Below are 27,453 nucleotides of genomic sequence, written 5' to 3' on the forward strand. Positions count from 1 at the left end.
AATTGGCATTGCCAGGAAATAGACCTCCAGATAATCTGCATGCCTCTGGATGCTCATTCAGCCATCAGGATCAGATACATTTTTCCATGAACTTATTGTACTTATTTGCAATTCCATTTCTGACCAGAGATTCCTGCTGCCTTTTATTACAGTGGCGTTAGTTTCACATTCTTTTGCCATTGGAAAGTACCCTTATAAACTAGCAATGTCGTTTATGAGGGGGCAAATTCCCAAGTCTCTGTCATCATTTACTTGGTTCTTTGTGATCTTCACCCTGGTACTTTGGAAAAAACTATAATTACTCTGGCCAGGAAGATAGACACCCCTGGCAGGAGCACAGCTTCAGACTTACTGGCTTACTATGATCACGGAGAAGGCAGATGATTTTTTAAAAAACTGTAATGACTCCTTCAGACCAGCCATTTAGCAGATAATTTTCAAAAGCCCTGGGCTCCATTGCTGACTTCCAAAATGTCAGCTCTGAGACTTTCCTCCAGGTGGCCAGTTGGTTATTTCCACCAGTGTTTCCCACAGCTGTAAACTGCCCTAAAGTGACAGCTACCTCACTGGCTGCAAATAGACATATAGTAGAAAGTGAAAAATAAGTGGTATTTGGGCTGCTGTGGGTTAAAGTTGCAGGGTAAAGGAGCTTTATATTGGGAAACCTTTATGCTTTTGTAAATTATGTACATGGTATAATTTTATCCCTCTACAAAGAACTGTTAAGACCTCTAGAATAGACTTTTTTTTGCCTCATTTATAGAAATTGAGACCTAGCATATTTGAGCATAAGTTGATTTGAAAAAATAATTCAGCTGCACAAGTGGTCTCAGGATTCCCTGGAGACTTGGATGCATTCCCCCAAATAGCTGTTTAGGGAGATGGAGCTTGCCTCCAGGGTGACTTTTCCTGACTCATGTCTTTGTTTCAGTGAGACAGCATTGTGAAGCAGAGAAAGATTCTCTTCTTTTTCTGTTTAGTAAACTCCTTGTGAAATACACTTTCCACCTCAAGACCAGTTTTTTTCACTGTGTTTGAATTTGGGGTGAGTAAAATGAAACTCAGTTGATCACTTCCTGTCTGGTAGTTGGAGAGCTGAGCTGTAGGCAGTGGAGATGACAGCGGGTCCTGCAGATGAGAGATGAGAGCTGCTCTCAGACAGTGAAGGACCGTGCCTCTGCTGTGCTGTGTGTCCTTGCCCTGCCTGCGTATGTGGCTCTGCCCCAGATGCTTCAGAGCCTCCGTGTGCCCAGAGATTGCTTGACTCCATAAACCTTTTTTTTTTTTTTTTTGTGAGGAGATCAGCCCTGTGCTAACATCCGCCAATCCTCCTCTTTTTTTTTTTTTTTTGCTGAGGAAGACGGCCCTGGGCTAACATCTGTGCCCATCTTCCTCCACTTTATATGGGAGGCCGCCACAGCATGGCTTGCCAAGCAGTGCGTCGGTGCGCGCCCGGGATCCGAACCAGCGAACCCCGGGCCGCCGCAGCGGAGCGCGCGCACTTAACCGCTTGCGCCACCGGGCCGGCCCCTCCATAAACCTTTTTTAGGAGCTGCTCTTGTCTCGCTCTTGGCCACTTAGTCTGCTGGCTCAGTGACTACCTGAAGCCCCCATTTAATTTTCCTCTGGCGGTTACAGCTCTTGCAATTTCAGCATCTCTTCTCTGACCGATCTCATCAAGAAGGATTGAACGCATAACCATGGAGTGAGCTGGACCGTGGAGCCACGTCTGCTGCCATGTCAGCGTCTTGCTCTGCAAATATCAAGCTGTAAATTGGCCCTAGGGCTCAGGGTCTCATCAGCATTGGAAATCTATGGCCTCTAATCCGTCTGACCAAGTTGTGTAGAGCATGATTCCCATTAATGGGAATACAAGAGCCAACTGGCCTAAAACATTTCCCCTTCCCTTTCCCACTCAGATTGCTTTCACAAGACCAGTGGAACCAATGACCAATAATAAGGAAAATTTAGTGACTTTGGTATCTTCTGATAAGGAATTCCTATCAATAGCCACTTCATCCCACCAAAACTAGTTTATTTCTCCCCTCAAATTTAGGACTTTTACGTCAATTACAAAGGGATTTTGCTGGTGACAGACTTTGGGTCCCAGTGTTCCTTTTTGTGCTAATACATCCATTCTAGGGCCTAGCCCTGTCTTCATTGACTGTGTTCCCTTCAACCCAATCCCGACTTGGCGTCTACAATAGAGATTTGGTGAATGAAAGGACCCAAATAGGCTGGACATGCCCCCAGGTCCTGGTAGCCATAAAAGGCTAGGGAATGGATTGCGCAATTGCCTTCAATCTTTTTGTTGTTCCAGAAAAAAAACGGGCTCAGATGGATGCCTGCATAAAAGTGGTTCCTAACTGTATACTCATAACTTTTCTCTGAATTGAGTAGTGAAAGTTGAAGTAGGAGGAAAGGAAATTAAATGTCCTTCTAGTATTCCTTTGGACTCAGGTCTGACATATGAGATAATAACCTATCTTGAAATGCTAAGAATTTTATCTGAACCAAGGAGAGGACAGTTTGACAGATTTATTATGCCTTCATGTTACACAGGTACTGAAACCAAGTAATAAACATATAAAATAGCCATTGCCAAAGGCAAATGAGCCTAAAACCTTTGTTTATGTTTGATGTAGCAGAAATAATTTTTTTAGGGAAACATATGCAATTGTGGTCCAGTGCGTCACTTAGCTTATGGATTCAGTTGCTGTTGAGTTGGATTCCAGATGGTTACTACTTTGGAGAGGGTGTTTGGTGCCTTATGTGATGGGGGCCAGAGCCTGCTGGGAACAAACAAAGCAGATTCACGCCAGTGTCAATGCACAGCTTTAGTCGGGATGGGAATGGCACACAGCCCCCATCCATGTGTGTTATCTCCCTCTTCACACTCTTGACAATAACTTGAAAATGGTAAGATCACCTTCTCTGAACTTTCCTACAGCATAGGCAATATTCTTATGTCAGCACGGTAGATAGCTCATGATGTGAGTGTGAGAACTGTGACAGCCTGCATTGCCTCAGTTTCCCATGTTTCTAGAATTGATGGTGAAATAACAGGGGTAAGGAATAACTGGGTAAGTTTTAGCCTGTGGGTAATGCCTTAGTGTTATTTAAAAAGATTTGTCATTTATATTTAAAATATTCATGAATATTTGAAAGGAACAAAATGATCAGGGATGGCTCTTTGCCATGGGTCTCATTTTCACTCTTTTCTGTAAAAAAATAACGATGTCTTATTATATATTTTTTCATTTTTATTGTACGAGTTTGTAAGTAATCCCAATTTTAATAAAGTTTTATAGACTATATAGTGGTCTCTCTTAATGAACATGTACTTTTCTTGTTTGAGTCTCTTGTTTTCAGATACTCAGCAATTAGCTCCTCAGTTTCGTCTTTCTAATGAGATGGTTTTGCATGCCATCTATTTTCCTTTTTTTCTTAACCACTGCTCCCCATCTTGGGTCTGTCTTGGTCTACTTCCATCCTTGGGCTGGATGATTTCCCAGGATGCTGGATCTCTAAGGGGTATTCCTGCAGGAGTAGTGGGTTGTACCACGGTGCTGTCTCATAGGAAAACAATGTATAGATTATTCCTGGTCCAGGGAGCTACCCTGATTGCACTTTACTTCTTTTCTTTTTTAATGGCATAAAGCATCTCTTTTGTTTCTCCATGGAGGTGAAGGGAAGACCTGTGGATCCAGCTGTGGGCTGTAGCGTGGGAGAGGAGCGGGGATGTAGTGGGTATTAGGGCCACAAACTAAAAACTTCATGATGTCTGGGCACAGCTTCTGCGCAGAAGCCTGGTACCTTCCATCTTCTTTTATATTTTGGCTATTTTCTTTGCTCTGAGAATCCCGTATGGCATTTGCCTTAATTCTGTACCCGTCTCCTCTCTTCTCAGTTATTTAGACTACATGGAAATTCCTTGCCCATTTTTGAAAGACAGTGGGTGAAAAAGGGAGAAACAGGATGTAGACCATGTGTCCATTTATGTAGATTAATGCACACTAATGACATCTTTCTCCTCTCCCTTCTATAACTATATTAGTTAAATAAGACATAGGTGATCATTAATGGTTGAATTAATCAAAACTTAAAGCATAATTGCTAGGTGTGTGACATCATAGGGCTTTAGTGAGGATAAAAAAAGATAAGGTATATAAAGCAGTTCTCGACCTTGAACATGCATAAGAATCATCTGGGAAGCTTGTTAAAATTATCTGGGAGGCTTGCTAAAATGCAGACTTCTGATTCAATAAGTCTGGGTTGGGGCCCCAAGAGTCTGGATTTCTCATAAGCTCTCAGGTGATTCAGATGCTGCTGGTCTGTGGACCTCGCTTTGAGCAGCAGGGATGTAAAGCACTTAGCCTGTTGTCTGGCATGTAGTGAGTACTTGATCAGTGTTGTTACTAATTGACACCAGATAATTTGTGAGAGTCAAGAAAACCCTCTACCCCCAAATATCTTCTCCATGATATCTGAAAACTTCTGTGTTTTTGTTGTGTAGCATCTTTTAAAAAGTGAATATCCCTGGGAGGACTAATGCATGTGAATTGGTTTAATCAGATTGCTGCCCTCCCAACTCTCAGAAATCAGCACTAAAGGATTTAGAATTGTTTCTTCTTTTTTTTTTTGTGCCAGCTTTAATGAAGTATAATTTATGTACAATAAAATTCACCAGTTTTAAATTTTGCTGAGTTTTGACAAGTGGAGACAGTTGATGATTGTGTAACTGCCACTACAATCATGATATAGAGCATTTGCATCACCCCTGAAAGTTCCCGCATGCTCCCTCCATGGACTAGAAATTTTAATGGGGGGAAAGAGGAAGGAGATCTTGGGGTCAGAGTGGAGGAAGACCAGTGAGCTCCCGTTGTCTCAGTTTCGCTTGGGAAGCAGGAGATCACAGTCCTGCGTGCCCTTCCATCCTCCCCACCCCAGATGCTTTGACAGATCGTGAAATCCCAGCTGACTTGTATGTGTGTTTCATACCGTGTTAATTTAGAGAGACCCATTCATCCCAGTTTGCCCAGAACTTTCCTTGTTTTAGCACTCAGATTCCCATGTCCAGAGAACTCGCCTCTGGTCCCAGACAAACCAGGACGTTTGGTCTCCCTAGCTGTGATGTTCATGCCATTCTTTCTAGGCCTGAGGTTGCCATCTCATTGTGGGGTCACTTCTCTCACGTGAGCAAATGGGTGGACACACAGATGAACCCCCAGTTGTAGGTGGCTGCAGGTTCCCGGCCTGGAGCACAGGAGACTTGGGTTCTGTCCCAGCTCTGCCAGGTGTGCAGTGGTGTGATCCTGGGAAAGTGGTTTCTCACTCTAGGTCTGTTTCCTCCACTGTAAAATAGGGAATCTGGAGTCATTTCTGCCTCTGACACTGTGATCCTTCTCCGCCGAGATATGGGATTTTGTTCCTATGTCACTTCCACTCCGCTTTCTCTCTCTCTCTCTTTTCCTTGCCTCCTCCCACTTCAAATACATATAGTAGATCAATAAATTATGTAAGGGCAGGTTGATAATGGGACTGCTGATGGGCCAGGCTTATGCACAGTGCTTCTCTGAGAGCAATAGAGTTTGGACCTTGAACCAAGCCGCTGTGGCTGGGAGTTGGAGAATCAAGTCTATCTTTAGCTAAGTGTCTGTAATTACCTAATTTGCTCTTTGTGCATGCCTGGGAGAGAGGATGGTGGGCAGAGGGAGCCTGCTGTTTAGGAATTTTTCTGGGTGGATGAGGGAGTACCCTGGAAAATAGGATTTTATAAGCTTCTTATCTATTGGAAGCAGCTATTTCCAGCTGGGCTAGTGCCCAGGAAAAGCATCTCCGAGTCTTATTCAGTATCCTAGCACAGAAGAAGGATTAAAATTAGAAATACCAGGCCTCGGGCTGGAACCTATGGCCGACATAGGATCAGGAAGCTGCATTCTGTTCCTGGTTCTGCCACATACTGTCTGTGGAACTATAGGCACATTGTGTAGCCTCTCTGAGCCTCAGTATTTGACTCTAATTTTCCTTTTTAATGGAGTAAGTGTCTACACTGCCTACCTCAGAGCGTGGTGTGATGCAGTGAGATGATGCAGATGAGAGTTCAGTGAAATGGTGGCATCTATACAAATGCGAGGTGTTATCACTAACTTTAGTCTTTGGGTCTGTGTGATGGGGTCCCATTCATGGGGAGAGGGAAGTAGAGATGAATTTGAATTTGGGGATTTGTCTGCTTAGTTCCCTGAGGAATGTTATTCACACCCCCTACTCCCAATAAGATAGGAAGGATAGGTTTGAGGGAGGTACTGTTTCTTTGCTAGGAAGACACCCCAGCCTACCTTCCTCCTTAACAAAATTCCTGACTTTCTGGAAAAGCTTTTCCTTGGCTAGAAATTCCACACCTTCTGCTCTCATTTCCAAATTTGGGGGGCAAAGGAGGAAGAACTCTATGTGAGCCCCTCATCTAAGGCCAGCCAGATAACCTTTCCTACCTAGAGAGGCCTTTGTTTTCTGACTGTCTCCCTCTGGGGCTTCAGGCCTGTGAAGGGTTAAGCGAGCCACACCCTCAGCAGGAACAGCCTCGGACTTTGTGCTGAGCAGTCTCTGGCCTCTTCTGGCTTGCCTGGCACAGAGAGCCCTGGCTAGAGGAGGCAGCACAGAGGAAAGTCAGAAGAGTGGAGACCGGCAAGAGGAGGGCAGCCCCTTTCCTGGCTTCCCCAACACCATGGACAGCTCCCATTAACAAAGGCACCTCTCCACCCTTGGGGCCTGGGACTCCTATGCCCCCTTCCTGTCAAATTGGGATTTCAGCCACCATTCTCCAGGGGACACTGAAGTTACACCCTAGTTCCAGTGTTGGGTGAGTCCTGCCTTGACCTGTCACTGCTCGTCTTTTAACATCTTGGGGTGCCCCAGCTGGAGGCTGCTTCCTTTTCCCCTTCCCCATCTCCAACCAATCACATTCCCACTCCTCTCAAATCCTAATCCAAATTAGAGATGCCTTCTCCTGGCCCCGCTTCTGCTTCTCACCTTTCCCTGCTAAGCTACTTAAAAACAACTTTTTTTTTTTTAATCTGGAAAATGTGGGAGAATAATAGTACCTCCTTCATGGGGATATAATCAGCATCGAATGAACTAGTATATGTAGTGTTTAGAGCACCGCCTGGCCCATGGTAAACACTGCATGATTGCTAGAGGCTGCTGTTATCAGCACTCTCATTGCTCCCCTGGTTGTGTCTTTCCAGGAAGTGACAGGTGCTCTCTTTCCCTGGAGCTTGGGGAAAGCAGAGTGAAGGGAAAAGGCAGCCTGTGCTCTCTTCTTGCCCTATTTTCCATTCCTGCTTCCCTCCCCTCCCCCACCCAGGCTCAGTGATGCAGGAGAGCCAGAGGATGTGGCTTTTTTATTCCTGTTAGGGAGTGGCATTGACCATTGTGCTAATAATTCTGTCCTGTACCTGGCCGACCTGGCTACTCAGTCTCACAGGAAAGACTGAGGAGGCCTGGGCTTTCTCCTTAGGTAACTCTCGCCACGTGCCTACTGCGTGGGGGCCGAGCCCCACAGTGGTCCCTGCCCCTCCAACTCTGTTCCTCCTTTCCATTCCCACCAGCTACTAAAAAGCTGGGTGTGTCTCTCTGGGGCAAAGTCCATGCCAGAAGGTTGCAGGCATGGGTGTAAAAGCTGGAGATAGAAAAACAGGGACAGACGTGTAGACACATCCAGAGGTCCTGACAGCTACTTGATGTTGGGGAAACAAACTCACTTTCATTTTCTTTGGGGTATTCCAATCTTTTATGGAGGAACTCCTGTCTCCTCTAACTCATCCCCTTACCCAGTCCCCATATAAAAAATGAATCTCTCGATGCAATCTATACAGAAACTGAAATATAATAATGTACACCTGAAATTTATAACAATGTTAAAAGCCAATATGACCTCAATAAAATAAAAAAATTTTTAAAAATATTAACTGAAAAAAAAAAAAAAGAGAATCTCACCGTAGAAATGAGAGGGGAGGAGAGACCTTTGGAAGAACTTTTGAAATGGGTATGAGTGGGCTGGGTGACTGAAATAGGGGCTGTGAGAGGTGGGGAGTTGAGAAGGCGAACTGGGGCAAATAGTCAAGGAGTCGGGACCCTGGCCAGGGCCTCAGTGCAGGAGGCAGAGAGCTTTCGGGGCCTGGCTGTGGCAGCAAGCTTCGCTTACCCTTTCCTCCCATCCCTCTCTCCTGTGAGCACAGCTGTGCTCCCCTAGTCGCAGCCTGCTGGGTGCCTTCCTTACCCTGGCGGTCAGATGCAGGTGGTCCTGTCCCACCTCTGTGCTACCCCAGGTAGCAGAGGATCCCCCACCTCCCGCTGAGTCTCAGCAGCCTCCCACAGTTAGCTTGGGCTAGTCCAGAGGCCTCTCCTGGGTTGGGGGCACTCTCTAGGGCCAGGACTTGGGGGGAGAGGAAGCCTCTCTTAGGTCCTTCTGTCTTTCTCCCCTCAAACAGTTACTGGCTCCTAAAGCTGAGCAGACATCAGCAAACTGCCCCCCTTACTCCCAGAATCAATAGCCCGTCTGGACATGACTCTCCTGGAAGGTTCTGTAGGGGTGGAGGACCTTGTGCTCCTCGAGCCCCTGGAGCAGGAGTCTCTGCTGAAGAACCTCCAGCTGCGCTATGAAAACAGGGAGATTTATGTGAGTGCATGTGGGTGCCCCTGGCTGTGGGTCTGTGGCCAGTGAGTTCACATGCTCTCAGTGCCCACCCCCAACCCCCGCCCGACGTCCCCAACCTCCACCCTGCTCATTCCCTTCACCTTCTTCTCTGGCTCCAGACCTACATTGGGAACGTGTTGGTCTCAGTGAATCCCTACCAACAGCTGCCTATCTATGGCCCGGAGTTCATTGCCAAATACTGGGACTACACCTTCTATGAGCTGAAGCCCCATATGTGAGTAGAGAAACCAAGGGAATGTGACAGGGCCCCAGCTTCCTGATGATGAGACATTCTAATTTCCTCCATCCTTTTTCCTAAAGGAGGTCTCCAGCTGTCCCTTCCTCCCCTGGCCCTCTGGAGGCCCCTTCCTAGACCTGTCACTTGCTTGAGTCTGGTCCAAGTGGGAGGGTGGATGAATCTGGGGGCTGGGGCTTGAGTGCAAGATGGTATCTTGGACTGGCCCTGTATTAGTCATCACCTACTTCTTCCCCCACAAGCTATGCATTGGCAAATGTGTCATACCTGTCACTGAGGGACCAGGACCGAGACCAGTGTATCCTCATCACGGGCGAGAGTGGAGCTGGGAAGACCGGTGAGGCACCTGGCTGGAGGAGCCACGGGTCACTGCTGGGACTACCCCCTTCTCTCTTTCCAAGCCAGGCCTAGTCCTACCCCCAGCCCCTCAATTCCTTCCTGGTTTTTCTGACTCTGAGAGGTGCGAGGTGCTGGAATGAAGGAAGTTAAGGAGGGTGGTGGGGGTCCACATGAGGGTTTCTCTTGCAGAGGCTAGTAAGCTGGTGATGTCTTACGTGGCAGCCGTCTGTGGGAAAGGGGAGCAGGTGAACTCTGTGAAGGAGCAACTGCTTCAGTCAAACCCAGTGCTGGAGGGTGAGAATTCCAGTCTCTGCTGTCTCCATGCCCGCACCCTACTGCCCCAGAGTCACTCAGCCCTGGACCCTTTTCCTCAGTGTTCCAAACACTGCTGCTCTCATTCAGCCTGAAAAACCTGAGATGGGCACGATGACAGAAGACCTTCCTCCCTCCCTTCTCGAAGTCCCTCTCCTCCCCTCAGCCACCTCACTCCTCTCCCCTCATCTCTGCAGCTTTCGGCAATGCCAAGACCATTCGCAACAACAACTCCTCTCGATTTGTGAGTGACCATCTCTCCAGCCTGGGAGGAGAGGGTGTGGGGCGTGAGAGGGAGGAACATGGCACAGACCCCTCCTGGACCAGGTGGTGAGAAGAGGAGGAAGCAAAGTATCTCTCTCTGGTCTCTGAAGGGAAAATACATGGATATCGAGTTTGACTTCAAGGGATCCCCCCTCGGTGGCGTCATCACAAGCTGTACGTGTCTCCTCATTCCACTTACCACCTCTCTTTTCCACCGGCCCCACAGTGTCCCTTTCTGCTAATCTGCTACTGTAGGAAGGAGGAATATTAGACTACCAGACTCCCCAACCGCTAGAAACACCAGGGGTGAGGGCAGAATTGGAGGGAAGGTGTGGTATCTCCCAGACCCTCAGAACATTATTTTCTAATTCTCTGCCAGATCTGCTTGAGAAATCCCGAGTGGTGAAGCAGCTTGAAGGAGAAAGGAACTTCCACATCTTCTATCAGCTACTGGCTGGAGCAGATGCTCAGCTGCTGAGTATGTGCCTGCCCCAGACACATGGCAGAGCATCCCCGACCTCCATCCAATCCCCAGAACCCATGGTCCCCTCTGGGTCCCTGCAGCCCTCTTCCCTTGAGCCCCTCAGACTTCTCCTGCCTGAATCCCCCACCCTGAAACTCATCCACCCATTGTTGGGAACAAATCCCCTGACCTCTGTGTTCTCTTCCTTTTTTCGGGCTTTATTGCTGGGAATAAGCCTTCTTGTCTCTTCACTGCTCTTTCTCCTCTGTCCTGCCTGGGTTCCTCTTTCCCGAAGCTGGCTTCAAAAATGGAACACTCATTTCTGTCTACTATCCTTTCCTATGTTCGATTTAAGGGACTTTATTGATAGCTCAGCAGGAAATCAGGAAGAATGTTACAAACATTCAAGAACTTTCAATGAGCTCTAACTGAAGTTGTCCTGGGTCTACATCTGCCTCACCCAGGACCCTGTCCTTGATTTCCTCTTCTTAGATAGTTCTATGGAGGTTCCATTTGTTTATTCATCAAACATCTCTTGAACACCTACTATGATTGAACATTGTGCTAGCTTCTAGGGATACAGAGTTGAGTAAGACATGGACCCTGTCCTCAAAGAACCTACAGTCTTCTAGGGATGGCAGATGTGTGAGCAGATACATTGCAATGCAGTGTGATCAGTGCCAATAGTCCTGTGGAGGTGGCTATAGGAGCAGAAGGCATGGAGCATCTTGCTTTGTTCTGGGGAAGAGACCATCCCAGCCTGAATGCTGGGTGGGCCCACGGCCCTGAGTGGACATCACTGCAGAGTCTGGTGGGACTTCAGGCCCTGCTAGAGTTTGCCTCCTAATTCCCCCTCTAGCTGTGAGCACTGTGGATATCTGGCCCCCAACGACCTGTTCCTTTGGTTTCTGGTTGTTCTATGCTGGACTTGTGCCTATCTCCTTTTCCTCTCCTGGAGATCTCTATAGTTCAAGAGACACCACAGGTCTCATCATCCCTCCTGGCTTAATAGTCTTCATTGTGTTCAATTTGTCCGACTTGTAGGCACTAGTGTCTTGTTCTGCCCCCACTGGTTTAAGTTGAGTGCAGGTGAGGCCTCCCTGGTGTCATTATCCCAAGGCTTTTCTGACTAATTCTCCATCCAGACATCCCTCTTTAGCAGTCTCCTGTTTCAAAATTTGTGTCTCAGGGGAAGCTGCCATTAAACTCTAGTTTGGGGCTGGCCCCGTGGCTTAGTGGTTAAGAGCACGTGCTCCGCTGCTGGTGGCCCAGGTTCGGATCCCAGGTGCGCACCGACGCACCGCTTCTCCAGCCATGCTGAGGCTGAGTCCCCCACATACAGCAACTAGAAGGATGTGCAACTATAACATACAACTATCTACTGGGGCTTTGGGGGAAAAAAATAAATAAATAAAATTATTTAAAAAACCCAAAAAACAAAAAACTCTAGTTTGAAGGACACTCCCTGATTCTCAGATCATTTGAATAACAGATAATTGATATCCCTCAGGCTCCATGATTAACCTACTCCATCCCATTTCAGGTGAACAATTTTGACCATTCCCTTGATTCATTTATTAAAAAGAAGAAAGTTCCTGCATACGAGCCAGGCACACAGAGCATGAAGATGAAAAAGCACAGGCCCAGCAAAATAAGTTGTTCATTTGTGGGAGAGACAGAAAAACCAAACCTAGCCTGGGTGTTGTGGGCTGGGATAGAGATCCACCATGGGGAACACAAGAGAGCCATTTGGCTCAGCCCCACAATGTCAGAGAAAACCTTCCAGAAGAGAGGTCAGGGTTGGGGAACATAGTACCTGCCACTTTGTCGGTGTTTAGCGAACAAATAATGAATGTGCCAACCCAGGCCAAGGGTGAGGTGTTGAGGCTGGGGGAGGGTGGGAGATGTATGCTTACCCTTCCTTCCTCACCTTCATCCTCCCAGAGCCAGAGACCTGAGCAGGATGGAAGGTTTGCTTGTTTGGTTTTTTTTGTTTAGAACCCTGAGGGTGGGGAGTAGAGTAGAATGAGGCTTTTCTTTCATAAATGTTGGGGAAAAAACCAACAATTATGAACACTCAAACCCTAAATACCACTTAAAAATTTAGTCTATCATTATAGGAATTCATGATCCCAAAACAAAGGAGGTGGGTGAAGAGCTTTCGAATAAATGAATGAGCCAACTTAGGGCAAGGGCTGTGAGAGTCAAGGCTGGAGGGCTCCAGAGAGCCCGTGTACTAACACTCTTCCTTCACACTGGCACTCCCAGAGGCCCTGAAGCTTGAGAAAGATACACGCAACTATGCTTATCTGAACCGGAAATTGTCCAGAGTGGATGGCATGGATGACGCCTCTAACTTCAAAGCTGTACAGGTGGGTGTCCAGAATGGGCCCCTAGGCCATCCCCTGAGTCCAAGCCCTGGCTTTGAGAAGGGAGGCGTTGGGCTGGCACCACAGTGCAGCCTCTAATTTCTGCTCTTTCCCTAAGAGGGCAATGGCTGTGATTGGGTTCTCGGAGGAGGAGATTCGATGGGTGCTAGAGGTGACGGCCCTGGTGCTGAAGCTGGGGAACGTGGAACTGGAGGACGAGTTTCAGGCCAATGGGATATCAGCAAGTGGCATTCGTGATCGGAGAGGTCTGCGCCACCCTGCGGGAGCCCCCAGCCAGCTCCCTGAATCTCCTACTGCAATTTCCCTTCTTGCTCTCTGTCTGGTGCAATTGACTTCACTCTAATTCAGTCCCACTCAGCCTGCTCCTGAGTTCTTGTCCACACATACTCATTGAGAACTCCCAGTGAGGCATATTAGAATGAGGTTTTGAAGTTTGGTAGACTTAGGTTCTGGGACCTCTCTGGGTCTCAGGGGATTCTTTGCAAAATGGGAACAATTACACCTATTTCGGGAGATTCTCTTATTAAAGTAGATAACGCATGCAAAGCGTCCATATCTCCTTGCTCTCTTCTTCCTCCCCAGAGATTCCTCCAGGGTCAGGACTTCCCCAGGAAGACACAGGGACACCAGTCTCCTAGCAGTTTCACTTATCAGCCCTCCCTCCCTCCCCTGCGAGAAAGCCCTCTCTCAGGCCATGTTCTATTTCCTCGTCACTCCAGGTGTTCAGGAGATTGGGGAAATGGTGGGTTTGAAATCAGAGGAACTAGAAAGAGCTTTGTGCTCAAGGACCGTGGAAACAGCCAAAGAAAAGGTGGTCACTGCCCTGAGTGTCACCCAGGTAAGGGGCCCTAGGGGAGGGGTTTGATTTTGAGTCTGTTCTGTGGCTGCCACACTAACCAGCGGGCCTTGCCCTGTAGGCTCAGTATGCTCAGGATGCTCTGGCTAAGAACATCTACAGCCGCCTTTTCAATTGGATAGTGAATCGAATCAACGAGAGTATCAAGGTGAGAGATTGCCCTCCTCCCTCAACACTCTCCTGCCTGCTTCGCCTTTCCTGCCCTGGTCACCAGCCCCATACCTTGGGTTCTGAGATGAACAGAGTAAGGAGGATGAGGGGGAGGCTACAATTCCTTCCAATAGGGTGTCGTTGTGGAAACATCTTTGGTTTTTGAGTTCGACTATCTGGATCCCCTACTTACCAGCCATATGGCCTTTCAATTTCACAAAGATTCTGAGCCTCAGTTTCCTGATTTGGGGCATGGGACACTAATACCTACCTGCTTCACGGGTTTAGTGAGGATCAGATAAAATTATGCATATCGTTACCATATACCCAGCAATTCCACTTCTAGGTATATATCTGTGAGAACTGAAAACAGATGTCCACATAAAAACCTGTACATGAATGTTCATAGAGGCATTATTTATAATAGCCCAAAAGTGGAAACAACCCAACAGTCCATAAACTGATGAACGGATAAACAAAATGTGGTATATCCATACAATGGAACATTATTTGGCCATAAAAATGAATGAAGTACTGATATATGCTCAACATGGATGAATCTTGAAAACATGTTGAGTGAAAGAAGCCAGACACAAAAGGCCACATTTTGTATTATTCCATTTATATGAAATGTCCAGAATAGGCAAGTCCATAGGGATGGGAAGTAGATCAGTGGTTACCAGGGGTTGGGGGGATGCAGGAATGGGGAGTGACTGCTAATGGGTAGATTTCTTTTGGGGATGATGAAAATGCTCTGCAGTTAGGTAGTGGTGATGGTTGTACACCTTTTAAATATACTAAAAAACCGCTGAATTGTATACCTTTAAAGGGTAAATTTTATGGTATGTGAATTAGATCAAAATAGAGCTATTATTTAAAAATTATGTACATGGAAATGCCATCAATTTAGAAGCTGTTACTGGAAGGCAGCAGGGTAAAATGGGATTTGAATCTAGGTTTGGGTAAATGCTTAGTCCTTTTGAAATTTGGTTTTTTCATCTGTAAAATGGGAATAATCATACCTTATAGTGTCATGAGAAGGATTAATGAAATAAGAACACAGAATTTTTTGTAAAATGCTCTACAGATATAAGAGATGGTTATTTTCCTGAGAGTATTTTAATGTCTTTCTACTTTGTACCGTGGGAACACCAACCCGGAATCTGTTTGCATCTTCCTTTTCCTCCTTTCCTCCCTCTTTGCTTGTCCTTCAGCATACAGAGGAGGAAGGAGAATAAAGCATACCAATTCCTTTCCAGCTCAGTCAAGCTCACCCGAGTTCTGTTTGCCCCCTGCTCCATCACATCCACCCCAGAAGGGCCTGGCTTCATGTACAGAGGGGGCCTGTCTTCACATTTATCTTTTTTCCTCTTCAGGTGGGCACTGGGGAGAAGAAGAAGGTAATGGGGGTCCTGGATATTTACGGCTTTGAAATATTAGAGGTGAGAGTGCTTCACCCAACCTCAGACCCTGCTTCCCCAGAGTTAGGGCGACAGGCTCAAAGTGGGGATGGGAGAGAGGGGAGGTAGGGCTGAGAGGGAGGAAGCATCTTGGGCTGAGCTGGTCTCTTTCTCTAACCTGTGTACCCTCCCTCAGGATAATAGCTTTGAGCAATTTGTGATCAACTACTGCAATGAGAAGCTACAGCAGGTGTTCATAGAGATGACACTGAAAGAGGAGCAAGAGGAATACAAGAGAGAGGTAAACGAAGCCTTCTGCCTACTTCCTTTCTCTGAAATGACTTGCAGGCAGGCCAGATCTTTCTTTCTCCTTGATCACAACTTCCTCTCAGTTGTCCCCAGATGGGAACACAGAGGACAAAAGTTTCTCTTGCACAGCTGAACCTTCCAGCATTACCGAGAAGCCCTGATTTTCTGCTCTCCATCCCCCAGGTCCCCATCCTCCCACTCCAGGCCAGGCGAGGAAGGGGGTAGATTGATGGAAGGGTGTGTGTGTGGGGAGAGTCCTGACAAGAGGGAAGTGACAGCTGTGCTTGGCCTGTGGCAGACTGTGAGCCACATTTAGAAGCCACATTTCTCCTGGGCATGGCACCCTACACATCCCTTTCTGTGCCCTTCTCTAATGTCTCAGAATCCTTTGTCTCCCCCAGGCCCTGGCTGATGTCGCCGTCCCCTCTGGTAGCACCCTGATCCCAGACTTCCTCACCAGAAGTGCCCTATGGCTCGAAATTTCCACACTCCTTCCCCTGTTCCGCGAAAACCCCTGTTTTCTGTGGCTAGGTGTTAGGAAGACTCTCTGACTGAGCTCATCCACTCCCTAGTGTGACTGGCCAAGAGTCTCACTTGTCAAAACCCTCCCAGGGATGCTCACTGTGAGCTGTAGGGAATCTGTTGTGGCAGAATTTCAGACAATGTGGTCACAATGGGTGGAACAGTTTTTTTTAGTTGTTTTATATGTTTTTATTAAAAATTTTTAAATTATCAAATAGATATGTAATACATTCCCATGCTTCAGAATTCAAAAAGCTTAAAAAAGTGTATAAAGAAAGGTCTCCCTCCCACCCTGTCTCCAGCCTCCTAGTCCTCCTCCCCATCTAGAGGCAGCTGAAATGCGCCTCTTTCCGGAGGTCTTTTATATGTATACAAGTAAATCTGTAAATATATTTTTCCACAAAATTTATTCAAGTGGCGGTGAACACACTCAGTTCTACACCTTGCTTTCATCAGTTAACAAGAGCTCTTTCTGTGTCAGTATGTAAAGATGATTTTTTACATAGGATTGTAAGGCTATCATAACTCATTTAACAACTGGGAAAGGTATTTCTGGGATGAAGTGAGAGGGCGACTTGACTTAACTGCACTCTGCATTCTCTGAAGACCTGTGGTGGAGGAGGGGGAGAGGCTTCCACACCTGGGAATGGCCCGAGCCTGGGAGGCCTGGCCCTTGGCTGGGATCAGGAGCTGTCCCATCTATAGGCCTGATACCCAGCAAATCCCTAATGAAGAGAACGATTGTCCTTGGGTCTTCTGCTTCTGTACCATTCTTGCTTTTTAAAAAAAATTTATACAGTCCCAAAGTATCACGTAGATCTGTGGTTTTCGAAGTGTGATCCTGGGCCAGCAGCGTCAGCATCCCTTGGGAACGTGTTAGAAAGGCAGATTCCTGGGCCCTGTCCCAGACCTGCTGCCTCCAACGCTCTGGGGGTGGGCCTAGCACTCTGTGTCTAAGAAGCCCTCCTGGTGATTGTGATGCACACTCAAGTGTGAGAATCGCTGATGTAAGTCTTTGGAAATGTATCAAGTTAGCTTTATTGTTTGATGATAACCTCACTCATGCGCTCTGGTTCTCTAGTTCGTTGCTGGAGCAGTGTGGCCACTGCTCTTCCACACACTCCAGGATCCTGCCCCCCTCCCACAGCGGGTTAATCCCTACCCCAATCTTCACCCGGCATATTACACTTCCCTGTCCACCCTACAGCACCTACAAGGCTTTCTGCATTGTCTCACCTCTCTTACATATGTGGGTCCTCCCAATGTCTGTCCACCCACCCCACAAATTCTCCTCTAACCTTGCAGGGATGGGGACATAAACAGAAACTACACCAAGGACTCCTCTGAACTACAGGGCTTTCTGATGGTCCTTTGTGGGGTGGGTGAAAGGGGGCCTGGGTCTGGTGAGGTCTTTGGAGGCTTGTCTTGGACCTGCTGCCTGTAATTTGTCATGTCTCCCCTTGCCAGGGCATACCGTGGAGGAAGGTGGACTACTTTGATAATGGCATCATCTGTAACCTCATTGAGCATGTGAGTTATCCTTCTCTTCTCTCTGGGACCTCCCCTTCCAGACTGCCTGAACATCCTTCCCCTGTCTCTCTCTCTCTGCCCCCCTGCCCTCGCCTCATGTGGTAAGGATGGTGAAGAGGGCAAAGGATGAGGAGGCAGAGGAGCAGCAGTGAGGACATGGACATCTTGGAGGACCAGGTCTAGGCTGGGCTGATCTTGTTCTCCGGGCAGAATCAGCAAGGCATCCTGGCCATGCTGGACGAGGAGTGCCTGCGGCCTGGAGTGGTCAGTGACTCCACCTTCCTAGCGAAGCTGAACCAGCTCTTCTCCAAGCATGGTCACTATGAGAGCAAAGTCACCCAGAACGCCCAGCGCCAGTATGACCACACCATGGGCCTCGGCTGCTTCCGCATCTGCCACTATGCGGGCAAGGTGATATGGCAGGGCTGGAGGGTAAAGACTGGGCCTGGGTACAGGCTGAAGGCAATAGGGGAGGAACTGGGGGGAGATGAGAACCCAGAATACTTCACAATGAGACTGAGTGGGCCAAGTGCTAGGACAAGGTCGTGGGCTCTCCAGACTAATAGCTGTTCTTCTGCAGGTAACGTACAACGTGGACAGCTTCATTGACAAGAATAATGACCTACTCTTCCGGGACTTGTCCCAGGCCATGTGGAAGGCCCAGCACCCCCTCCTTCGGTCCTTATTCCCTGAGGGTGATCCCAAGCAGGCATCTCTCAAACGCCCCCCAACTGCTGGGTCCCAGTTCAAGAATTCTGTGGCCATACTCATGAAGAACCTGTATTCCAAGAATCCCAGCTACATCAGGTGACATGCTGGGTGCACAGGGGAGCATGCTACATATGTGATGGCACATGCAGAGTCCATGCACTGTAGAACATCCACGTGGGGGATGTGTCTGGAGTAAGGGTATCAGAGGCTCTTTACTCATGGAAAACAGAGCCAGACGTGGAGTTGAGAGTCCTGTAGTGGGGAGAGCACTAGACTTTGGTAGAGACCATGCTATAGTGAGCGAAACTAGGAAGGCCAGTATGTCCATTTCCTCTGAAATATTTCAATTCGGGAACGTGTGCAGAATAGGGGTGTAGAGACCAGGGTAGGTTACACTGGCAGAGGTGAAGCTCCTGAAGCCTGTGCCTTGCCCCACCTCCCACCAGGTGCATAAAGCCCAATGAGCACCAGCAGCGAGGTCAGTTCTCCTTGGAGCTGGTGGCAGTCCAGGTTCGGTACCTGGGGCTGCTGGAGAATGTGCGGGTGCGACGGGCCGGCTTCGCCTACCGCCAGCGGTACGGGCCCTTCCTGGAGAGGTACCGATTGCTGAGCCGGAGCACTTGGCCTCACTGGAATGGGGGAGACCGGTAAGACTCAGTGGGGAGACTGGGGATCAGGGAAGGGCAGTGCAGGCAGCATCTGTGGGAAGAGCCGTCCACATCTTCTGAAGCTCCGGGAACAGATGCTTGGGGAGATGAATTGAATAGTCCCTTTTCAGAGGCTGTGAGGTCTGTTTGCACCCTGAACTCTTCTCCCAGGGTGAGAGGGTCAGGGGAAAGGTGGAAGAGAACACTTCCCTGGGATGCCCCTCAGCACCTTTCCCCATCTGCTCCTGTAGGGAGGGGGTCGAGAAGGTCCTGGAGGAGCTGAGCATATCCTCAGAGGAGTTGGCCTTCGGGAAGACAAAGATCTTCATTAGAAGCCCCAGGACTGTGAGTTGGAGAGTGCACTTGCTATTGGTGGGCATGGAAGGTGGAAGAGTAGGAGCCCATCCCCCACCCCCCCAAAAGAGAGAGAGGCTGGAGGGGAGGGGAGCATCTATAACCTGGAATGGAGAGTTGATGAGGAAGTCTCCTCTCTGCAGGGACTTTATCCGTGGGAACTGAATCCTTGGGCTCCCACCCTGCGCCGAGCCCAGGGAATTAGGTGTGCTTGCACAGCCCGCTCTGGTGCCTCCACCTAAAGCAGGATTTGAGGGTCAGGGTGATGTGCGGCTTGTGTCTGAGTTTCCAAACCCAGCACAGTGCCTGCTACAGAGATAGAGCTCAGCAGATGCTTGTTAAATGAATGAAGGCACATCAGAAGACGAATGATGAGAAAAACACCGGCTGGGAAGCCTCTGGTGCCGTGGGGTACAGGAGGAGACAGCAAATGTTCCCCAGGCCAGCCTCTCTATCCCGCCCTTCCGCCTCCCACAGCTTTTCTACCTGGAAGAGCAGAGGCGCCTTCGACTCCAGCAACTGGCCACACTCATACAGAAGACGTACCGAGGCTGGCGCTGCCGCACCCACTACCAGCTGATGCGCAAGAGCCAGATCCTCATTTCCGCTTGGTTTCGGGGCAACATGGTACCAGTTACCCCTAAAGTCCCATCCCCCTCTCTCTAATAGGAGAGTGGGAAGTAGGAGGGGTGGTTCAGGAGGTGGAGCTTTTCTAACAGGCCCATTGTTTTCTACAGCAACAGAAACGCTATGGGAAGATAAAGGCATCAACACTGTTGATCCAGGCTTTTGTGAGAGGATGGAAGGTAATGGGGCAGGGGAGAGGGGTCTCCTCCCCACACGTGGTTCCCTCCCGCACATGGTTCCTCTTGGATTGTGCCACCTGCTGGGGAGAAAGAGTAGCAGAGAACAGGGCCGGCTCGTGTCTTAGTGGTTAAGGGCGCGCGCTCCACTGCTGGTGGCCCGGGTTCGGATCCCCGGTGCGCACTGACGCACCGCTTCTCCGGCCATGCTGAGGCCGCGTCCCACATACAGCAACTGGAAGGATGTGCAACTGTGACATACAACTATCTACTGGGGCCTTGGGGGGAAAAAAAAAAAAAGAATAGCAGCGAGCAAGTCGTGCCCACACCCACGCGACACCCAGGACGTAGCTCTGGGAGATGGCATATCTGTGTCTGGGTGTGTGTCTGGGTCTGTCCCAGTGTGGACGCCTGTCAGGGAGATCTGTATATTGCTTGGCTGGGTCTCTGCCTTGCAGCAGAGCTCTGCCTTCTGCTTTGAGTGTCCACCTCATTGCCAACTTGTCCGACTTGACTCCGTCCCTCCAGCTACAGTCTCAGCTCTTTATCTTACTCTGTTCTTTGTGAGGTTGAAAAATAGTAGAACTCTTCTAGATCTGTCTTCTATCTTCTAGGTTCAGCTGTATCCTTACTTTGGCTCCTTTCTTGTATGTCCCTGCCAGGCCCGCAAGAATTATCGAAAATACTTCCGGTCAGGGGCCTCCCTGATCTTGGCGAATTTCATCTACAAGAGCTTAGTAAGTGGTGGGGGTTGAGGGTGGAAATGGGGGGTGGTGGAGGGAGGGTCGGGTTTGGGAGAAGAAGATGTGGGATTTGAGAGGAGGTGACTCAAGGCTTTCCCCCAAGAGCTTCCTTAATCTGTGTATTTATTTAAGCCCCAGGAGAAGAGGGGATGGGGTGTGGCAGCAGCCTGCAGGGAGCAGGCCCCAGTGTCTCGGGGCCCAGGGGCAAAATCAGAGAGCGTTTTGGCTTGAGTGGACACTGCAGGCAACCTTGTGGCAGGAAGTGGTCTCAGTGTACCCAGCAACGGATCCCGGCCTGAGAAGAGACTGGGGCTGGATGGTTACCAACAGTTGAAGAGTCTGAGCCTCGTTGAAGAGCAGAGTGAGGCCACACATGGGGTTAACGAACGCAACCTTCCAAGATCCATTTTAGGGTGAGGGTGAAGGTGGAGGAATCATATCTTCCTTCTATCTCTTCCAAAACATAGCAGGCGAGTCAGAAATGAAAACTTAGGGAAGACCGATCGTAATTCTGGAGGACTTGGGTCAGGGTGGGCAGGAAGAAGCTGAGACCAGGCCTGGACATTCAAACTATGGGCAATTTCCAGTGAGAGGAAAACAGGGAGAGAGAAGGGTGATTTCCGGAGACTTCCATCTGATGTGATGGTGCCTCTGAGAAACATCGGAGGGAAAGCAGACAGGGAGAGAGCAGTACGTCCTGTGAAACCTCAGGAAGGGCCAGAGAGCAGGAGGAAGAGCGGGATCTTGGGCAGAGGGCAGGGGTAAATTAGAACTGACCTCCGCTAGTTTGGTTTTTGACACTCGTTAGGACTCTTACTAACTGCTCATGCAGACATGGGACACATGCGTTGGAGCACCTCTTTGTCATCGGAGAGGCTGAGTCCCTGGGTGCGCTGAGGAATGGGGGCTCTGGGCTTCTTCATTGCCTCCCTCAGCCTTCATCAAGTCCTCCTCCCCCCACCCCAGGGAAGCTCCAGCTTCCCAGGCCTCTTCGCTTGCCTGGTCTCTCCTCATGCTGGCTCCAGGGTATCTGCCTTTCCAGAGTACGTGCTCTCTTGCTGCGTACCTGAGACCTGGAATCTGATTTTGCTCTCATCTCCTGACTGGCCCCTCTTCCACCTGTGTATTATCAGGCATCTGCTCAATGTCACCTAGGAGCTGTTGGGTTTAGACCAGTATTTCAATAAATTACACTCCCTATGGAAGCATGCATGCAGGGGGCCCCTGGGCATTGATTCCTCCAGTGCTTCTGACTAGTCTGTATTTGGCCGTCACCTTGCCTATAACTAATGCTAATACCTACTTTTTTTTGAACATTACCGTGCACTAAGCCCCTTACATGCATTAACTCTAATGCTTTCAACAACCCCGTGAGGAAGGCCCTTTTTTCCCCTCCATTTTGTAGGTAAAAAACTAAGGCCCAGAGAGGTTGAATAACTTGCTAGGGGTCCCACAGCTGGTAAGCGGTAGAGCTGGGATACAAACCGTTTGACTCCAGAGTTTTAAGCACTGCCTAAGACTGCCTCCCTGCCCCCTAGTAGAGGCCTGGGCAACCCAGGCATCCATGGCCGTAGGAGACCTGGTGCAGGAGGGCTGCATAGTGAAGGGTAGAACTTTCTAGATCTAGAAAAAACAATTAAGAAAAGAAAACCCTCAGAGGCTCCACATCAATTGGAATATGGGGGATTATGGGAGATGCTTAGGAATGGTTGTTGAATGAAATCAAACCACACCAAGGACTGGAGACTCTAGACCGATTAGAGTAAGCCCACTAGATCTGTAGTGGAAGCTACAGAGACCTTGGATGGTTCCTGGAGAGTATTTTAGCTTTTTTAACCTAATGTCTTAGTAAAAAGTTTTCATAAAAATTCCAAAACTTTGGGGCCGGCCCAGGGGCGCAAGTGGTTAAGTGTGTGAGCTCCGCTGCGGCGGCCAGGGGTTCCCCGGTTCAGATCCCAGGTGCGCACCGATGCACCGCTTGTCAAGCCATGCTGTCGTGGCGTCCCATATAGAGTGGAGGAAGATGGGCATGGATGTTAGCCCAGGGCCAGTCTTCCTCAGCAAAAAGAGGAGGATTGGCAGATGTTAGCTCAGGGCCGATCTTCCTCACACAAAAAAATAAATAAATAAATAATAAAATTAAAAAACAAATTCCAAAAATTTGGAAGTGCTCAAGATTGTCATTTTCTACACCTTCAATAATTCTATCCCATACACAGACAAGGCACTAGGCGCTCTCTGGGATATAAAGACTTAAGAGTCCTTGTTCTAGATTCGGGGAGACTAAACAGTCAGATGCCACGGGTGAAACTTGATTGGATCCTGGAAGAGGAAAAATAAAAGCCAAACTAAAAAGAATATTTTTAGAAGTTTATAAAGGACGTGTGGAGAAATTTGAGTATGCAATGTTGTTGGATGAGTGTGTGTAATCGATGTTGATTTTCTTAGTTGTGGTGATGGAATCATGATTGTGTAAGAGAATGTCCCAGTTCTTGGGAGATGCGTGATTAAGTTTTAGGGGAAAACGTCATGATATCTGTAACCTACTTTAGGATGATATGGTAGCAAAGATTTGTGTATATGTGTGTGTTTATATGTTTATATGCGTTTGTATACATGTCTGCGTGTGTTAGAGAGAGAGCACGCAGATAGGGCAAGATGTTAACATTACCACTTGGTGAATTTACGTGAGGGGTATACAGATGTTCGTTGTAATGTTTTTTCAACTTTTATGCAAGCTTAAAAACTTTAAAAATAAGAAAATAAATTGTATTTAATTAAAGATCTTAAGTCAGATTATGTCACTCTCCCCCTTAAAACTCTCTAAAGGTGCTTCATTTCACTCCAAATAAAAGCCTGTGTCTTTACACAGCCTACAAGGCCCCTCCTGATCTGTCCTTGACCAACCAACTCGCTCATCTTCTCTCCTCTTGCTCGGTTTAGTCCAGTCACACTGGCTGTCTTTCTGTTTCTGAAATATGCTACCACTCGTTCCTGTCTCAGGGCCTGTTTTTTTGCATCATAGCCTGTATAATTATTGAACATTCCATTGTATGTCTATTTGCTTGTGGGCTGTCTCCTTCCCCACCCCAGTGGAATGTAAGCTCAGTGAGAATGGGGACTATGTTTGCTCTCCTCACTGCTGTGCCTTCACACCTAGGATGGTGCCAGGCACAGAGCAGATACTCGGTAAATGCTGCTGACTGGTAAAAACCTCAAGACCTTGGATCCTGACTCCTGTCTAGAAGAGGGAGAAGAGTTCTATACAAATGACAATAGTACAAAAACAGAAGTCTAGACAAAGTGCTATGAAGCTTCAAAGAAAGGAGAGGTGCCCTGGCCCAGGGAATTGGGAGGGCTTTGAGCTGCCTCCCAAAGGAGGGGGAGAATCTGGGTGGCAGAGCGGAGCTGAGAGCAGCATAATCTGAGCACAGAGTGGTCATGTGTGGGCTGGGCAGAGGCGTGACAAGGAGTCCTGGTGTGCCAGGGTAATGCAGGGCCTCCTGTGACAGGAGGTTGGGCTCTCAGGAGAGGACTCTGAATGCCAGGTTGAGGTGTTGGGCTTGACTGATCAGAGCGGAGGGGAGTCTGGTACCTGTCCAGTGGCTCACACAGTGGCAGCCAGCTGTAGGCAATTGTGAGCTGAGAGAACAGGAAGCTCCAGGAGCAAACTATTGAGGCCAGTTTCTGTATTGGTTCCTCCCACCTCACTGCCTGGGTAGCAGGTCTCTGCTTGCAACTAATCCTTCTCTCCCCTCAGTCCCCCATTCATGCTCTTACTGCCCAGCCTCAAGCCTACCCTTCACACTGAAAGAGATCCAGGCGGACTCCCTTCCGTCTCCTCAGCTCCACTTGTGCTTCTCACTATGGGTGTCCTTCCTCCTTGTAAGTGGCAGGATCTGGGTGGGAGCCTGCCGAGAGGTCTTTCTTCTCATCCTTCCACTCCCAACCCCCCTGCTCACAACCTAGGCTCAGAAATTCCTCCTGGGGCTGAAGAACAGTTTGCCTGCCAGTGTCTTGGACAAAAAATGGCCTGCGGCCCCTTACAGGTGCTTCAGCACCACCAACCAGAAGCTGCAGCAGCTCTTCTACCAGTGGAAGGTGAGTGGCTGGGCAGCCTCTTCTAGGGCCCAGGCTCCTCTCCCCTCATTTGTCTTTCTTTTTTCTCCTCCCTTTGATTTTCCTCTTCTGCTCCCTCTTCTACTTTTTTTTTTTTAAATTGTGGTAAAACATACACAACAAAATTTACCATTTTTAAGTATACAGTTTGGTGGCATTCAGCACATTCACGTTGTGTGCAACCATCACCACCATCCATCTCCATATTTTTTTATCATCCCAAACTGAAACTCTGTACACATTAAGCAATGACGTGTTTAATGCTGTTTGCCCCCTCCCCCAGCCCCTGGAACCTACAATCTACTTTCTGTCTCTATGAATTTGACTATTCTAGATATCTCATGTAAGCAGAATCATACAATATTTGTCCTTTTGTGTCTGGCTGATTTCACTTAGCATGGTGTTCTTCTATTCAGGAAATACTTATTGAGCATCTGTCTGGGACTAGGGCTCGTGCTGTATGCTGGACATATGGCCTTCATGAGGCTTGTATTTGATTATTTCAGTCCCCTCCCTCAGCATCCCTCAGTCCCTCCCTCCTCCCCAATGCTCCTCCAGCCCCTGCCCTCTCTGAGGTGTCCAGTGCTTGTCCTTTTCCCACTATCTCTCTTCTTCTCCAGTCCCTGCCCCTCTCCTCCCACATCTCTCCCCAGCCCCACCCTCTTCCTCCATGATCTTAGCCCCTGCCCCTCCCCACTGACAGGGCAAGCAATTCCGGGATCAGCTGTCTCCGAAGCAGGTAGAGATCCTGAGGGAGAAGCTCTGTGCCAGCGAACTGTTCAAGGGCAAGAAGGCTTCATACCCCCAGAGGTGAGGGCCTCCCAGACCGTGTGCAGTCAGTTTCATTAAGAGCAAAGAGAATATTCCCCAGGTGGGATAGAGCAGTGGTTCTCAAACTCTAGTGTGCATCAGAATCACCTGGCAGCCTTGATAACACTCAGGTTGCTGCACCGCCTCCTCAGAATTTCTGATACAGCAGGTCTAGGGTGCGCCCCAAGAATTTGCCTTTCTAACAAGTTCCCAGGGGATGCTGAGGTTGATCCTGAACCATGCTCTGAGAACTACTGAGATAGAGGATGTGGTGGAGGATGGGGGAAGGGGCACAGGAGGACTAAGATGGGAACTCAGTGGGGGGGACTCCGTGCAGGGCCTTGGGTGTCAGTGGTAAGGACCTTGTCTCCAATGCATACCTCCTGTGTGTCCTCAGTGTCCCCATTCCATTCCACGGTGACTATATTGGGCTGCAAAGAAACCCCAAGCTGCAGAAGCTGAAGGGCGGGGAGGAAGGGCCTGTTCTGGTGGCAGAGACTGTGAAAAAGGTCAATCGTGGCAATGGCAAGGTGAAGGCCTGCATCCTGAACTCGTCCCCACAGCCTGATCTGGAGCCTCGGGTGGTAGCTGGAAGGGTGGAAGTGACTCCCTGCCATTCCTCACTCTTTCCTGTTCTGTCCCTAGGCTTCCTCTCGAATTCTCCTCCTGACCAAGGGGCATGTGATTCTCACAGACGCCAAGAACTCCCAGGCCAAAACTGTCATTGGGCTGGACAGTGTGGCCAGGGTGTCAGTCACCAGCTTCAAGGATGGGCTTTTTAGCTTGCATCTGAGTGAGGTATTGGAACTGGGTCGGGGCAGGGCCTCGGACTGGAGAACGTGGCGGGCATCATGGGGCTGGGGCGGGCTGGAGGCGATGGAGACCAGACCTCTCACTCTGGGCCTTTGGTGTCTCTCAGGGTGCTCTGCTCCTGAGGAGAAAAAATGAACCCTTCCCTGCTATTTTTCCCCCTTGCTAAGATATCATCAGTGGGCTCCAAGGGGGACTTCCTGCTGATCAGCGAGCATGTGATTGAATTGCTGACGAGAATGTACCAGGCTGTGCTGGATGCCACGCAGAGGCAGCTTCCAATCACCGTGACTGAGGAGTAAGGCCATGAGCTGGGAGAGGGGTGGCTTGGGGCAGATGACCAAGCTGTTTGTCATTGTGACCCGAAAAATTCGTGCAGTCAGAAAATGAAGCATACTGTGTCAGGGCAGGGCTCAGAAGTGTTTCTTAGTCTCCCCACCCAAGTTCTCTGGGGCCCTGAGTCTTCTGACACAGGGAGTGGGGTGTGGAGGGTGAGGTGGGGGATGGACCTGCCTCAAGAAGGGGAGGGGAAGCCATCATAAAAACACGGGAGCAAGAGCGAGAGGATGAGGGCACTAGCGTTGCCCTTCTGTCTGTTCCTGCTCCAGGTTCTCAGTGAGGTTCAAGAAGGGCAGTGTGGATGTGAAGGTCACCCAGGGCCCTGGGGGTGCTGAGGACAGCAAGCTAAGCTGCAAGAAGAAGGGGAGTCGTCGCCTGGAGGTGGCTGTGTAGTGAGGAGGTGGGGCCTCATGAGAGACAGCAGTTTCTTGCTCCTGGACCGGCACCAACCCCACCCACCCACATTTGTGGGAGGATCTTGTATCTAACCCCTCTGATTGCAGGGTGGAGCTCAGAGATGGAAGAAGCCTTGAAGAGGACCTTTCTTCTCCCAGACCTTTCCAGTCCTCTCTCCATAGTTAGCTTCTTCCCACCCTTTGTCCCCTAATAAAACAAGTGACTTCCCAAAGGT

The 27,453-nt window shown here is 48.9% G+C and overlaps 1 protein-coding gene across 1 annotated transcript; it reads left to right on the forward strand.

Moving 5' to 3' along the window:
* Window positions 1–6,621: 6,621 nt before the first annotated feature.
* On the forward strand, window positions 6,622–27,442 carry MYO1A (myosin IA). Its single transcript, XM_058557451.1, has 28 exons — window positions 6,622–6,859; window positions 8,490–8,677; window positions 8,815–8,930; window positions 9,194–9,288; window positions 9,480–9,584; window positions 9,800–9,846; window positions 9,977–10,040; window positions 10,246–10,344; window positions 12,598–12,701; window positions 12,817–12,964; window positions 13,439–13,557; window positions 13,637–13,723; window positions 15,102–15,167; window positions 15,322–15,426; window positions 17,424–17,486; window positions 17,697–17,897; window positions 18,067–18,293; window positions 18,644–18,844; window positions 19,096–19,189; window positions 19,676–19,825; window positions 19,936–20,004; window positions 20,664–20,738; window positions 24,714–24,845; window positions 25,567–25,673; window positions 26,071–26,203; window positions 26,319–26,471; window positions 26,654–26,781; window positions 27,092–27,442. The coding sequence occupies exons 2-28, from the start codon at window positions 8,564–8,566 to the stop codon at window positions 27,213–27,215; spliced, it is 3,126 nt and encodes a 1,041-aa protein (XP_058413434.1). The 5' UTR covers window positions 6,622–6,859; window positions 8,490–8,563; the 3' UTR covers window positions 27,216–27,442.
* The last annotated feature ends 11 nt before the right edge of the window (window positions 27,443–27,453 follow it).

This window comes from Diceros bicornis, chromosome 17, assembly GCF_020826845.1.
Source record: "Diceros bicornis minor isolate mBicDic1 chromosome 17, mDicBic1.mat.cur, whole genome shotgun sequence".
In the NCBI taxonomy this organism is placed as follows: domain Eukaryota; kingdom Metazoa; phylum Chordata; class Mammalia; order Perissodactyla; family Rhinocerotidae; genus Diceros; species Diceros bicornis.

Coding starts and splice junctions, on each gene's coding strand:
- MYO1A (XM_058557451.1), top strand. CDS start 8,564: ATGACTCTCCTGGAAGGTTCTGTAGGGGTGGAGGACCTTGTGCTCCTC. Junction 13,724..15,101: donor GAATCAACGAGAGTATCAAG/GTGAGAGATTGC, acceptor TTTCCTCTTCAG/GTGGGCACTGGGGAGAAGAA. Junction 26,472..26,653: donor TTAGCTTGCATCTGAGTGAG/GTATTGGAACTG, acceptor CCCCTTGCTAAG/ATATCATCAGTGGGCTCCAA.